The 14,942-nt window shown below is 43.1% G+C and overlaps 1 protein-coding gene across 1 annotated transcript in view; it reads right to left on the bottom strand.

Annotated features, from left to right (window-relative positions):
- Positions 1-14,942, bottom strand: part of LOC308661146 (pregnancy zone protein-like) — a 116,037-nt gene that overhangs the window by 40,645 nt on the left and 60,450 nt on the right. Inside the window, exons 21-23 of the mRNA XM_081315939.1 lie at positions 9,975-10,182; positions 7,135-7,426; positions 780-906 (exon numbers count right to left, since the gene is read on the bottom strand). Of these exons, the coding sequence (XP_081172065.1) occupies positions 780-906; positions 7,135-7,426; positions 9,975-10,182 (627 nt within the window). The remainder of the gene's footprint in view (positions 1-779; positions 907-7,134; positions 7,427-9,974; positions 10,183-14,942) is intronic.

Genomic DNA, 14,942 nt, shown 5'->3' with positions numbered 1-14,942 from the left:
CAAAACCAGCTCTGTTTTTCCCACTCAAAAGCTTAATTAATTAAACAATAGATTCCCTTGCCACCACCCACAAGGTGTTCATATTGCCCAATGTAATACTTCTTCTTGTTATGAGAAAAGTCCACTTCTCCATTGAGCACCTCCATTAGTGATCTTGGAGTTATCAGCACCAAGCTCTCAAAGATGTCTCGGTTGCCTCGGATACCATCCCTCCCACCTTGGCATTCCACAATCATGTCAAGCTATGAGCAAAGGGAGAAAATGTAAGTGAAAAGGTGAATCAATCTTGACAAGATATGCAAGAGGATCAAAAGAGACCTTCCCTAGTTTCTTGGGCTATACAGGAGAGAGCAGGAGAATTGAACTTCCAGAGTTGCAGGATTGATGCCAGTTAAGGTAGACCAGGCAGTTAACACAACCTGATGAGTTAATTTTATTTTAACTGTAAATCTATACTAGTAGAATCTTTCATGTTTGAAAGTACAAATCTCCCGCTGTCTCCTCTACAGCTCAAGAAACTAGAGAGGGTCTCTTCTGAGCCTCTTGCCCTGCCTTCTGTACACCTGTGGGAGATGCTGTCTCCAAACTGACTGTTCCCTGGGCAATGTCTTTTTGCCTGGTCTCTCTTGTATACCATTATAATCCTAGGAGGAAATGATAATTAAAACTCTTCTCCTTGATTTACTTTATACACAGAGGGAAAAGATCATCTTCTAAGTAATGGCTCCACTTCCTTTGGGGGTCTCCCTGACCCACAAGGATTGTTTAGTCACACTTACCTAGAATTTTAGGGGTCACCATCCATGACACTGTTTTTCTTCCATTTGCACAGATACAATAGGAATCCTCCTTCTTCTCCGTAGGGGATGTGTCAAAGTCAGCAGAAGGAGCCAGAGATATTCTGACCTATTCATTTGGGGGAAAAATGGTTCAGTGGGAAAACTACACATCCCCACTGCAGTGCAGAGAAAAGTTGATAATCATCATTTCCCATGAGGCCTCTGTGAGCCTTTCTAAAGGCCCTGAAAACATGGTGTCTCCAGCAACACTGGGGATCCCATGGGGAGTCTGTACAATAGTTATACTATGATTAGATGGATGTTCGTCTCCCCCAATTTTGCTTTTATTTATTTGCTAAGTTTTGAACACCTGTAATATTGTTTCCCCTTCATGGATTACTGCCTTGTCGTGGCGAAGGGGCTTGTGCAATTCAATGAAGCTATGAGCTATGCCATGCAGGGCCACCCATGAAGGACAGGTCATAGCAGAGAGTTCTGACAAAATGTGATCCACTGGAGAAGGAAATGGCAACCCACTCCAGTATCTTTGCCATGAAAACCCTATGGACAGTACCAAAAGGCAAAATGATATGACACTGGAAGATGAGCCCCTCAGGTCGGAAGGTGTCCAATATGCTACTGGGGAAGAGCAGAGGGTTAGTACTAGTAGCGCCAGAAAGAATGAAGTGACTGGGCCAAAGCCGAAAGGACGCTCAGCTGTGGATGTGTCTGGTGGTGAAAGGAAAGTCCAATGCTGTAAAGATTTTTTCTCCATAGGAACCTGGAATCTAAGATCCATGAATCAAGGAAAGCTGGATGTGGTCAAACAAGAGATGACAAGACTGAACATTGACATCTTAGGTATCAGTGAACTAAAATGGACAGGAATGGGTGGATTTAATTCAGATGACCATCAGGCATACTACTGCGGGCAAGAATCCCTCAGAAGAAATGGAGTAGCCTTCATAGTCAATAAAAAGTAGGAAAAGCAATACTGGGATACAATCCTCAAAATGACAGAATGATCTCAGTTCGAATCCAAGGCAAACCATGCAATATCACAGTAGCCCAAGTCTATGCCCCAACCACCAGTGCTGAAGAGGATGAAATTGACCGGTTCTATGAAACCCTACAGCACCTTATAGAACTAACACCAAAAAATGATGTCCTTATCATGGGGGATTGGAATGCTAAAGTAGGAAGCCAAAAGATAACCGGAATAACAGGCAACTTTGGCCTTGCAGTGCAGGGCACAGGCTGATAGAATTTTGTCAAGAGAATACGATGGTCATAGCAAACACTCTTTTCCAACAACCCAAGAGACAGCTCTACACATGGACATCACCAGACGGTCAACACAGAAATCAGATTGACTATATGCTCTGCAGCCAAAGATGGAGAAGCTCTATACAGTCAGTAAAAACAAGACCAGGAGCTGACTGTGGCTCAGACCATGAGCTTCTCCTTGCAAAGTTTAGGCTTAAACTGAAGAAAGAAGGGAAAAGCTCTAGGCCAGTCAGGTATGAATTAAATCATATCTCTGTTGACTATACAGTAGAGGTGACAAATAGATTTAAGAAATTAGATCTGATAGACAGAGTGCCTGAAGAACTATGGACAGAGGTTCGCAACATTGTAGAACAGGTAGCAACCAAAACCATCCCAAAGAAAAAGAAATGCAAGAAAGCAAAATGGCTGTCTGAGGAAGCTTTGCAAATAGCTAAGGAAAGGAGGGAAGCAAAAGGCAAGGGAGAAAAAGAAAGATATGCCCAATTGAATGCAGAATTCCAGAGAATAGCTAGAAGAGATAAGAATGCCTTCTTAAATGAACAGTGCAAAGAAATAGAAGAAAATAATAGAATAGGGAGGACCAGAGATCTTTTCAAGAAAATTGGAGAGATGAAGGGAACATTTAATGCAAAAATGGGCATGATAAAGGACCAAAATGGCAAGGACCTAACAGAGGCAGAAGAGATTAAGAAGAGGTGGCAAAATTACACAGAAGAACTATACAAGAATGAGCTTAACGTCCCAGATAATCACAATGAGTTGGTCACTGACCTCGAGCCAGACATCCTAGAATGTGAAGTGAAGTGGGCCTTAGAAAAGCTGAGCAACAACAAAGCTAGTGGAGGTGACAGTATTCCAGCTGAGCTATTCAAAATCTTAAAAGACAGTGCAGTAAAAGTGCTACACTCAATTTGCCAGCAAATTTGGAAAACTCAACAGTGGCCACAGGATTGGAAAAGATCAGTTTACATTCCAATTCCAAAGAAAGGCAGTGCCAAAGAATGTTCAAACTATCGCACCATTGCACTCATTTCTCATGCTAGTAAAGTTATGCTTAAAATTCTACAAGCTAGACTACAGCAGTATGTGGATCGAGAACTACCAGAAGTACAGGCAGGATTTCGAAGAGGCAGAGGAACTAGAGATCAAATTGCCAACATACGCTGGATCATGGAGAAAGCTAGAGACTTCCAGAAAAACATCTACTTCTGCTTCATTGACTATGCTAAAGCCTTTGATTGTGTGGATCATAACAAACTGTGGCAAGTTCTTAAAGAGATGGGCGTACCAGACCATCTTATTTGTCTCTTGAGGGCCAAGAAGCAACAGTGAGAACTAGACACGGAACCACTGATTGGTTCAAAATTGGGAAAGGAGTCCGGCAAGGCTGTATACTGTCGCCCTGCCTATTTAACTTATATGTAGAACACATCATGAGAAAGGCAGGGCTAGATGAATCAAAAGTTGGAATTAAGATTGCCGGAAGAAATATCAACAACCTAAGATATGCAGATGATACCACTCTAATGGCAAAAAGTGAAGAAGAACTAAAGAGCCTCTTGGACGGTATCTCTTTAGTCTCCTACCATCCGGTAGGAGATATAGGAGTATAGCCAGCCGTACCAACAGGCTGAAAAATAGCTTTTATCCATGGGCTGTTAGGCTTTTAAATGGGATATAATCTCTGTGAACTTATGCAGAATTGACTTGGGAGGCCGGTGTGTGGTGTAGTTGGTTCACATGGTGTGGTAGGATGGAGGGTTTGTTGTCACTGTGTGTTGGGGGGGGGGAGAGCACGGGGGGAGGCTCAGCTAATCTCAATGTACACATGTTGTACTTTGACAATAAAGGTTTATTATTATTTATTATTATTGTTGCGGGTGAAGAAGGAGAGTGCAAAACTTGGGTTGAAACTTAACATTAAGAAAACCAAGATCATGGCATCCGGCCCTCTCAATTCCTGGCAAATAGATGGGGAAGAAATGGAGGTAGTGACAGATTTTATTTTCCTGGGCTCCAAGATCACTGCAGATGGGGACTGTAGCCAAGAAATTAAAAGACGCTTGCTCCTTGGGAGGAAAACCAAAACAAATCTAAACAGCACACTAAAAAGCAGAAACATCACCCTGTCAACAAAAGTGTGTATAGTCAAGGCTATATGGTCTTCCCAGTTGCAATGTATGGCAGTGAAAGTTGGACCATAAGAAAGGCTGAGTGCCAAAGAATTGAAGCCTTTGAGCTATGGTGCTGGAGAAGACTCCTGCGAGTCCCTTGGACTGCAAGGCGATCAAATCGGTCAGTCCTAGAGGAGATCAACCCTGACTGCTCTTTAGAAGGCCAGATCCTGAAGCTAAAACTCAAATACTTTGGGCACCTAAGGAGAAGGAAGGACTCACTGGAGAAGAGCCTAATGCTGGGAAAGATTGAGGGCAATAGAAGAAGGGGACGACAGAGAATGAGGTGGCTGGATGGAGTCACTGAAGCATTAGGCATGAGCTTAAATGGACTCCAGAAGATGGTAGAGGACAGGAAGGCCTGGAGGAACGTTGTCGATAGGGTCGCGATGGGTCGAACACGACTTCGCAGCTAAGAATAACAACAATATTGTTTGAATATTTGTTTCTTTGCTTATTGAATTTTTATGTCACCAACACACACATATACATATATAAATGAATGAGTGACTGAATGAATGAAAAGGATGATGTACAGTATGTTCAAAACTCTTTTATTCTCCTAGAAACTAGGCAGTACACCTTGAAAGGTTCTGCCTTTACCTATATCTATGCTGCTAACATCGAATGTTTTTGCTTTGACAACATATGGAGATGCAACCATTTTCTTCTTTTGTTTTACTCTTAGAGTTAGAGTTAGATGATACTGGGCAGGGGGGGGAGGAACATGCATGAGATTTTAGCTAGACATAACAGTACTGAACCTAGTGTGTGAACCAAGGTTATTGAAATAAGAGATGATAAGAATTGGCGAGCTGGAGAACTGGAGGGGAAGCCTGCATTTCAAACTAATTAGAGAATGTGATTTATGACTGTTAATTGGAGGAGGGAATTGTGCTTTGATACTATGTGCTCAGGGGAGGGGAACTCTGTTTTTGGCTTCGACTATGTTAGTGCTGATGCTGTGCTACTCAAATAAAGATTCTTTAAGGTAACCAATGCCTCGAAGTTCTTTGAAGAGTTTCATTTGTCGGAACCATGACAATCTATCTCTGTGTCAGGCTAAGCTCGGGGTTGATGTCAAACAATTCGGATGGAAACTCATCAAGGAGAGAAGCAACCTAGAACTAAGGAGAAACTTCCTGACAGTTAGAACAATTAACCAGTGGAACAACCTGTCTCCAAAAGCTGTGAATGCTCCAATACTGGAATTTCTTAAGAAGAGACTGGACAGCCATTTGTCTGAAATGGTACAGGGTTTCCTGCCTGAGCAGGGGGTTGGACTAGATGACCTCCAAGGTCCCTTCAAACTTTATGTTATGATTATGATCTGCTTATACAGTACACAACAGACAGAATGTTGCTGGACTAAACCCTTAACATTCGCAGTCTAACAAGTATATCCTGAGAGTTTCTAGGAAATGGCTATCCAAAAATCTCTGTCTCCTATCCAGCTCCAAGCTGTGGTGCCTCTCAACTGCCCTACTTTCCAGAATGTGCCGCTCCTTCCTGAGAAAGTGCTACTTCACTGTAACCAGCTTCCTCAACTCTCCCTCCATCTGAACCATCTCTCACAATCTTTTGGAATAAATTACAAATACACTTTTTGAATATGGAACTATGACTGGTTGAATTAAAAACTAGTCATATTTCCATATTGTAGGCATGAATGTATGAGGAAGGAAACAGCCAAGCTGGTCCAAGTGCTATGTTGCCAAAGATAAAGAATGTAGCACTGTGTCCAAAGTCTTGTCATCATAGTGCATATAGAACTCCAGTTATTCTAGTCCTTGAGGTAGGAATCCTATAAGCTTCTCTTTGCTATTCTTGGTAAAATAACCAATTAAAGAACTGAAAAGGGAGATCAACCCCATTCTGGCTAATGGTAAAGCCAGATCCCAGCCACAGTCTTCTGGGTACAACCTACACTTTCTCTGCAAGTTCTAGTTCAGGGATCGCTAACCCCCAGTCCATGGACTAGTGCTGGTCCATGGCATGCCAGAAACCATGCTGCACAAACAAGTGAAACTCCATCCACGGGATGCAGGGAGTATGCAAAACCACACCCCCTCAGGTCCACGGAAAAACCTTTCTCCACGGAATTGGTCCCTGATGCCCCAAAAGTTGGGGTCCACTGTTCTAGTTCATTTCCCCTTAGGCACCCATTACTTTCATAGCTGTATAATTCAGTAGACAAGCATCCACTAGAATAGTGTTTTCAAACTCAGCAACTTTAAGTTGAGTGGACTTCAGCTGCTGGCTGGAGAATTCTGGGTGTTGAAGTCCAAACATCTTAAAGTCATCAAGCTTGAAATACTGTACTAAAGGGGGGTGGGAAGTATTGAAAGCCCATTCTCTGGCGAAGATGGGAGTGAGAGAAATGCAAACACAGTCTCTTAAAGAAATACAGTAAGATAGTTTCAGATGTGTAAAATCCAGTAGGTAATTCAGCTCTGTGTCTGTCTGTCTGTGTGTGTATTTGCAAACCAGGGCAGGATAATCTCAGGTGGTTTTGAGAGCTTGAATGCAATCCATGGACAGTTAAGAATTAAGCACCTGAAGGCAGAACAAGAAGCCATGGATGGAAACTAATCAAGGAAGCAACCTAGAACTAAGGAGAAATTTCCTGACAGTGAGAAAAATTACTCAGCTTGCTTCCAGAAATTGTGGGTGCTCTATCCCTGGAGGTTTTTAAGAAGAGATTGGCCAGCCATTTGTCCAGAATGATATAGGTTCCTGCTTGAAGAGAGGTTTGACTAGAAGATTTACAAGATCTCTTCCAACTCTGCTATTGTGTTATTCTGAACTGGAGCAAATAAGCAGAGGAAGAGAACCGAGCAATTTCAAGAATACAACAGAAGATTCCACAGAAGCCATTAAGTTCTCCTTACCCGGATGCAGTAATCCTGGTAGGAGAAGACTGTAGCCTTGAGTAGGAAGGCTTCTCCTCGCACCACGGAATAGGGCAAAGTGAGTTCAATGAAGAATGGCTGGAAGGTCTTCAGGGAAGTGGGTTGGGCCAGGCCAAAGCCTGTGTCTGTTGAAAGACAGAAAGCTCCAGCTTTCCATTCAGTGATGGTGTCCGGGATAGTCACAGGAAGAGCAATCTCCTTGGATTCTTCAGATACATCCCTCTTTCTGCCAGAACCAAGGAGGTGAGAAGGGCTATTTCCTTGAGAATCACTGAAAGACGCAAGAGAACAGAAAGTGAGGGAAGCAAATCTACTACAGGTAGTCCACAACTTCCAACCATTTGTTTATTGACCATTCCAAGTTACAACAGCACTGAAAAAAGTGACTTATGGCCATTTTTCACATTTATGCCCATTTGTCAACTTCCAGCTGAAATATCCAAATAAAAGTCCAGGATTATTTTCATTTCTGAAAATCTTACTGTTTATCAAATATATGGCCTGGTAAAGGTGAGGTAAAACTAACTTTAAAATCCCAAGGCATCAGACCATAACATATAACAATGACTTTCCCAGCCAAACCACCCCAGATGTCCACGTAACTCATGTAAATATGTTCTCTTTGTTATTGGAACCATCTGCTATCTTCTTCACACCTGCTAGAATGTCCTTAAAGGTTTCCACACTACTGACGTTCAGCAAGAACTGGAGAGGTTTCATTTCTCTAACTAACACATTCAAAAACCTCTCCTCTCCCCCGCCTTATTCTAATAGCAAAATGAAAACAGAGAGAGGCATGTAGCTGCCAAATTTTCACTCTTTGACACCATTACCACATCCTCGTGGTTGTGATCAAACTTTGAACGCTTCACAACTGGCTCATATTTATGATACTTGTAGAGTCCCCAGGGTCACATGATCCCCTTTGTGATCTTCTGACAAGAAAAGTCAATGGAGAAGCCAGAGTCCCATAACAACCGTGTCACTAGTTAACAAGTTGTAAAATGGGGCAAAATTCACTTAATACCTCTCTTGCTTAGCAACATAAATGTTGGGCCCAATTGTGGTCATAAGCAGAGGATTTGCCTCTAAGGAACTCCATCAAGGAGACAGAGGATAATAGTTAAAACTGGCTACAGGCTTTAATTTAATTTACAACCAGTCACTTAACAATTGCTTGAAGTTATGATGGTGTCCCCCCACAAAGCTACACATATTCAAAGTTATGGCGGCTGGGCACAAACACACCCCCAATCTCATCTTAGCATTTTGGGCACTTGGCAATCAGCCATTTGAAGCCTCCCATGGTCACATGACTGTGATTTACAATATATATATGTGTGTGTGTGTGTGTGTGTGTGATATATATATATATATGTGTGTGTGTGTGTGTGTGTGTGTGTGTGTGTGTGTGTGTGCGCGTGTGTGTCGGCAGTTTATATATATATATATATGTCAAATACTTGTTAACTATTTTTAGATTACCTTGCTAGGCCCCAATTCTTTGTTAGCAATTTAAAATTTACATATATATATATATATATATATATGGATCCTTGGTTTTTCGGGTTTTTCCCCGCGTAGAACTAAAGGTGTAGGCGCAACGTTTCAACGGAATCCCATCCGTCATCATCAGGCTGGCGGCCCCAGCTTCCCTCTTCTGGGAGAAGCATGTGGCTGTTTGTTCCTCTTTTTTAAACTGCCAGAGGGGGTGTGTTCTGTGGGTGGAGGTGTGCTCTGATTGGGTGGGGGACCAAGTGTGTTCTGATTGGGTGGGAGTGTGTTTTGAATGGTGGGTGTGTTCTGATTGGGTGGGGGTGTGTTCTGAGTGGATGGGCTGGTCTCAGCTGCCAGCTCCACCCAATCAGAACACACCCACCATTCAAAACACACTCCCAAAACACACTTCAGTAAACCAGATGTCTGCACAGCAATATAGATTTAGAGTGCTGTGACATGAACTGTCTTGAGAGTTTTATTTAAAAAAAACAATATTAAGTTCAAGTTGAATTGCAGGCAGACTCCTTGCACATATGTTTTAAACAGTTGTCTTCTTCTGGTGCCTTCTGGAAATATTGGATTGCAACTGTCTTCGTGTTCAGCCAAGCCAGCTCAAAATTGCCCCTTGAGTTGGAGGGTGATGGGGGTAGCTATAGCCATCCCTGTCTGGAAAGCTCCCAAGGTTGGAGAAATTGGTCTCCAGTGGATGTTGTGATTCCATGCTAGCCTGTGATCCCAGCAGCTGAGTCCGAGGAATCAGAGGAGGAGGAGGAAGGGGGGCCTGGGGAGCCATCAGAGTTGGAGGAAGGCTCTGATGAATTACAAGACTTACAAAGTGAGGAAGAACCTGGCCCCTCCACTCGTGGTCAAGCTGAAAGCCAGCTGGCTGGGAGGCGGAGTCAGACTCAGAGGAAGCACAGCTGGAAGACCTCAGAGACACTCAGAAATGTAGACAAGTCACACAAGTAAATCAGAGGGAGGCAGTGGGACGACTCCAGGGGAGAAGGAGGAAGCAGTGAGAAGCCATGACTTGGGGGCTGCGTAACAAAAAGGGAATGTGTGGGCAGGGCTGGTTGCTGGAGGCAACTGTTTGCAAATAACTTTGGTGTCAAGAGATGATGGTCTGTTTATTTTACCAGTGGGTTATTTCCTGTTTTGGCTTGTGCTCCGTTTTGTTTATGGACAAAATCTGTAACTTCAATAAAAGGGGGTTTATCTATCCAGTTTACTGCTAAATTAGGGGTTGCCTTGTGAAGTAACAAGGACGTAGTAGGCTGGGACAGAACCGGGGAATCTCTTAGGCTGCTCCATCAACTTACTTTATCATAACCAGGTGCCACAACCATGTTTCAGGAAAAACGTGCCGAGGTGTCCTTTCAGGGGCAGCCACAACCTGAGGAGTGGGAAAGTTGGGAAAAGCACCAACAGCAGCAATTCCAGCAGCTGGTATGATCCCCATTCCCTGGGAATGGAAACGCTGAGGAACAACAGCCCCTACAGGTAGTGATAAATATTCAGGTACCATCCCTAGAACACAGAGAGAAAACAATTGGATGAATTGCAACAAAGATGATCAGGGGACTGGAGGCTAAAACATATAAGGAACAGTTGCTGGAATTGGGTATGTCTAGTTTAATAAAGAGGAGGACTAGGGGTGACATGATAGCTGTGTTCCAATATCTCAGGGGCTGCAACAAAGAAGTCAAGCTATTCTCCAAAGCACCTGAGGGCAGGACTAGAAGCAACGGATGGAAACTAATCAAGGACAGAAGTAACCTAGAACTAAGGAGAAACTTCCTGACAGTGAGAACAATTACTCAGAGGAACAACCTGCCTCCAGAAGTTGTGAATGCTCCAACACTGGAAGAGACTGGAAAGCCACTTGTCTGAAATGGTATAGGGTTTCCTGCCTGAGCTGGGGGTTGGATTAGATGACCTCCAAGGTCCCTTCCAACATCATCATCATCATCATTACTATTATTATAATTGTTGTTGTTGTTGTTGTTGTTGTTGTTGTTGTTGTTGTTATTGTTATTATTATTAATCATTGCACAGTCAGCCAGATGTTCAGACTGGATTTGGCATTTTTGTATACCTATCAAGTCCTTACCAAGGACCTAGGATAGGCAGATGTGGATGTTTGATGGTATTACAGATATCATCGCAGGATGGAAGCAGTTCCTAGTAAGGCCGCCTTTTGCAATTGATTAATTGTGAATTTCCGCTTCATGGATTACTGCCTTGTTGTGGTGAAGGGGCTTGCATAATTCAATGAATTATGCCATGCAGTGCCACCCAAGACGGAAAGGTCATAGCAGAGTTCTGACAAAAGGTGATCCACTGGAGAAGGAAATGGCAACCCACTCCAGTATCTTTGCCATGAAAACCCTATGGACAGTACCAAAAGGCAAAACAATATGATGCTGGAAGATGAGCCCCTCAGGTCAAAAGGCATCCAATATGCTACTAGGGAAGAGCAGAGGGCTAGTACTAGTAGCGCCAGAAAGAATGAAGCGACTGGGCCAAAGCCAAAAGGACGCTCAGCTGTGGATGTGTCTGGTGGTGAAAGGAAAGTCTGATGCTGTAAAGATTTTTTCTCCATAGGAACCTGGAATGTAAAGACAAGACTGAACATCGACATCTAAAATGGACAGGAATGGGTGAATTTAATTCAGATGACCATCAGGTATATTACTGCGGGCAAGAATCCCTCAGAAGAAATGGAGTAGCCTTCATAGTCAATAAAAGAGTAGGAAAAGCAATACTCGGATACAATCCTCAAAATGACAGAATGATCTCAGTTCGAATCCAAGGCAAACCATGCAATATCACAGTAGTCCAAGTCTATACCCCAATCACCAGTGCTAGAGAGGATGAAATTGACCAGTTCTATGAAGCCCTGTTGTTGTTGTTAGCTGCGAAGTCGTGTCCGACCCATCGCGACCCTATGGACAACATTCCTCCAGGCCTTCCTGTCCTCTACCATCTTCTGGAGTCCATTTAAGCTCATGCCTACTGCTTCAGTGACTCCATCCAGCCACCTCATTCTCTGTCGTCCCCTTCTTCTAGTGCCCTCGATCTTTCCCAGCATTAGGCTCTTCTCCAGTGAGTCCTTCCTTCTCATTAGGTGGCCAAAGTATTTGAGTTTTAGCTTCAGGATCTGGCCTTCTAAAGAGCAGTCACGGTTGATTTCCTCTAGGACTGACCGGTTTGATCACCTTGCAGTCCAAGGGACTCGCAGGAGTCTTCTCCAGCACCATAGTTCAAAGGCCTCAATTCCTTGGCGCTCACCCTTTCTTATGGTCCAACTTTCACTGCCATACATTGCAACTGGGAAGACCATAGCCTTGACTATACGCACTTTTGTTGACAGGGTGATGTCTCTGCTTTTTAGTGTGCTGTCTAGATTTGCCATGGCTTTCCTCCCCAGGAGCAAGCGTCTTTTAATTTCTTGGCTACAGTCCCCATCTGTAGTGATCTTGGAGCCCAGGAAAATAAAATCTGTCACTACCTCCATTTCTTCCCCATCTATTTGCCAGGAATTGAGAGGGCCAGATGCCATGATCTTGGTTTTCTTAATGTTAAGTTTCAACCCAAGTTTTGCACTCTCCTTCTTCACCCGCAACAAGAGGCTCTTTAGTTCTTCTTCACTTTCTGCCATTAGAGTGGTATCATCTGCGTATCTTAGGTTGTTGATATTTCTTCCGGCAATCTTAATTCCAACTTTTGATTCATCTAGCCCTGCCTTTCTCATGATGTGCTCTGCATATAAGTTAAATAGGCAGGGCGACAGTATACAGCCTTGCCGGACTCCTTTCCCAATTTTGAACCAATCAGTGGTTCCATGTCCAGTTCTCACTGTTGCTTCTTGACCCGCATATAGGTTTCTCAAGAGACAAATAAGATGGTTTGGTACTCCCATCTCTTTAAGAACTTGCCACAGTTTGTTATGATCCACACAATCAAAGGCTTTAGCATAGTCAATGAAGCAGAAGTAGATGTTTTTCTGGAACTCTCTAGCTTTCTCCATGATCCAGCGTATGTTGGCAATTTGATCTCTAGTTCCTCTGCCTCTTCGAAATCCTGCCTGTACTTCTGGTAGTTCTCGATCCACATACTGCTGAAGTCTAGCTTGTAGGATTTTAAGCATGACTTTGCTAGCATGAGAAATGAGTGCAATGGTGCGATAGTTTGAACATTCTTTGGCACAGCCTTTCTTTGGAATTGGAATGTAAACTGATCTTTTCCAATCCTGTGGCCACTGTTGAGTTTTCCAAATTTGCTGGCAAATTGAGTGTAGCACTTTTACTGCATCGTCTTTTAAGATTTTGAATAGCTCAGCTGGAATACTGTCACCTCCACTAGCTTTGTTGTTGCTCAGCTTTTCTAAGGCCCACTTCACTTCACATTCTAGGATGTCTGGCTCGAGGTCAGTGACCACCTCATTGTGATTATCTGGGACGTTAAGCTCATTCTTGTATAGTTCTTCTGTGTAATTTTGCCACCTCTTCTTAATCTCTTCTGCCTCTGTTAGGTCCCTGCCATTTTGGTCCTTTATCATGCCAATTTTTGCATTAAACGTTCCCTTCATCTCTCCAATTTTCTTGAAAAGATCTCTGGTCCTCCCTATTCTATTGTTTTCTTCTATTTCTTTGCACTGTTCATTTAAGAAGGCATTCTTATCTCTTCTAGCTATTCTCTGGAATTCTGCATTCAATTGGGCGTATCTTTCTTTTTCTCCCTTGCCTTTCGCTTCCCTCCTTTCCTCAGCTATTTGCAAAGCTTCCTCAGACAGCCATTTTGCTTTCTTGCATTTCTTTTTCTTTGGGATGGTTTTGGTTGCTACCTGTTGTACAATGTCGCGAACCTCTGTCCATAGTTCTTCAGGCACTCTGTCTATCAGATCTAATTCCTTAAATCTATTTGTCACCTCTACTGTATATTCGACAGGGATATGATTTAATTCATACCTGAGTGGCCTAGTGCTTTTCCCTACTTTCTTCAGTTTAAGCCTAAACTTTGCAAGGAGAAGCTCATGGTCTGAGCCACAGTCAGCTCCTGGTCTTGTTTTTACTGACTGTATAGAGCTTCTCCATCTTTGGCTGCAGAGCATATAGTCAATCTGATTTCTGTGTTGACCGTCTGGTGATGTCCATGTGTAGAGCCGTCTCTTGGGTTGTTGGAAAAGAGTGTTTGCTATGACCATCGTATTCTCTTGACAAAATTCTATCAGCCTGTGCCCTGCTTCATTTTGTACTCCAAGGCCAAACTTGCCTGTTATTCCAGTTATCTTTTGGCTTCCTACTTTAGCATTCCAATCCCCGATGATGATAAGGACATCATTTTTTGGTGTTAGTTCAATAAGGTGCTGTAGGGCTTCATAGAACCGGTCAATTTCATTCTCTTCAGCACTGGTGGTTGGGGCATAGACTTGGACTACTGTGATATTGAATGGTTTGCCTTGGATTCGAACTGAGATCATTCTGTCATTTTGAGGATTGTATCCCAGTATTGCTTTTCCTACTCTTTTATTGACTATGAAGGCTACTCCATTTCTTCTGAGGGATTCTTGCCCGCAGTAGTATACCTGATGGTCATCTGAATTAAATTCACCCATTCCTGTCCATTTTAGTTCGCTGATACCTAAGATGTCGATGTTCAGTCTTGTCATCTCTTGTTTGACCACGTCCAGCTTTCCTTGATTCATGGATCTTACATTCCAGGTTCCTATGGAGAAAAAATCTTTACAGCATCGGACTTTCCTTTCACCACCAGACACATCCACAGCTGAGCGTCCTTTCAGCTTTGGCCCAGTCGCTTCATTCTTTCTGGCGCTACTAGTACTAGCCCTCTGCTCTTCCCCAGTAGCATATTGGACGCCTTCCGACCTGAGGGGCTCATCTTCCAGCGTCATATCGTTTTGCCTTTTGGTACTGTCCATAGGGTTTTCATGGCAAAGATACTGGAGTGGGTTGCCATTTCCTTCTCCAGTGGATCACGTTTTGTCAGAACTCTCGGCTATGACCTGTCCGTCTTGGGTGGCCCTGCACGGCATAGCTCATAGCTTCATTGAATTACGCAAGCCCCTTCGCCACGACAAGGCAGTAATCCATGAAGGGGATAGGATAACTACAAACACTATTAATATAAAATATATAAAAAAGAGAAAAAAAAAGAGAAAAGAAGGGAAGGCATATTCAAATGCTACATGAAACTTTTTAGTCCCATATTTGTTCTGGATATACTCAATCCATTTGTCCCATATTTGTTCTGGATATACTCAATCC

The sequence above is a fragment of the Vipera berus genome, assembly GCF_964194415.1.
Source record: "Vipera berus genome assembly, chromosome: 2".
NCBI lineage: Eukaryota > Metazoa > Chordata > Lepidosauria > Squamata > Viperidae > Vipera > Vipera berus.
This window is presented reverse-complemented; position numbering and strand designations above follow the sequence as displayed.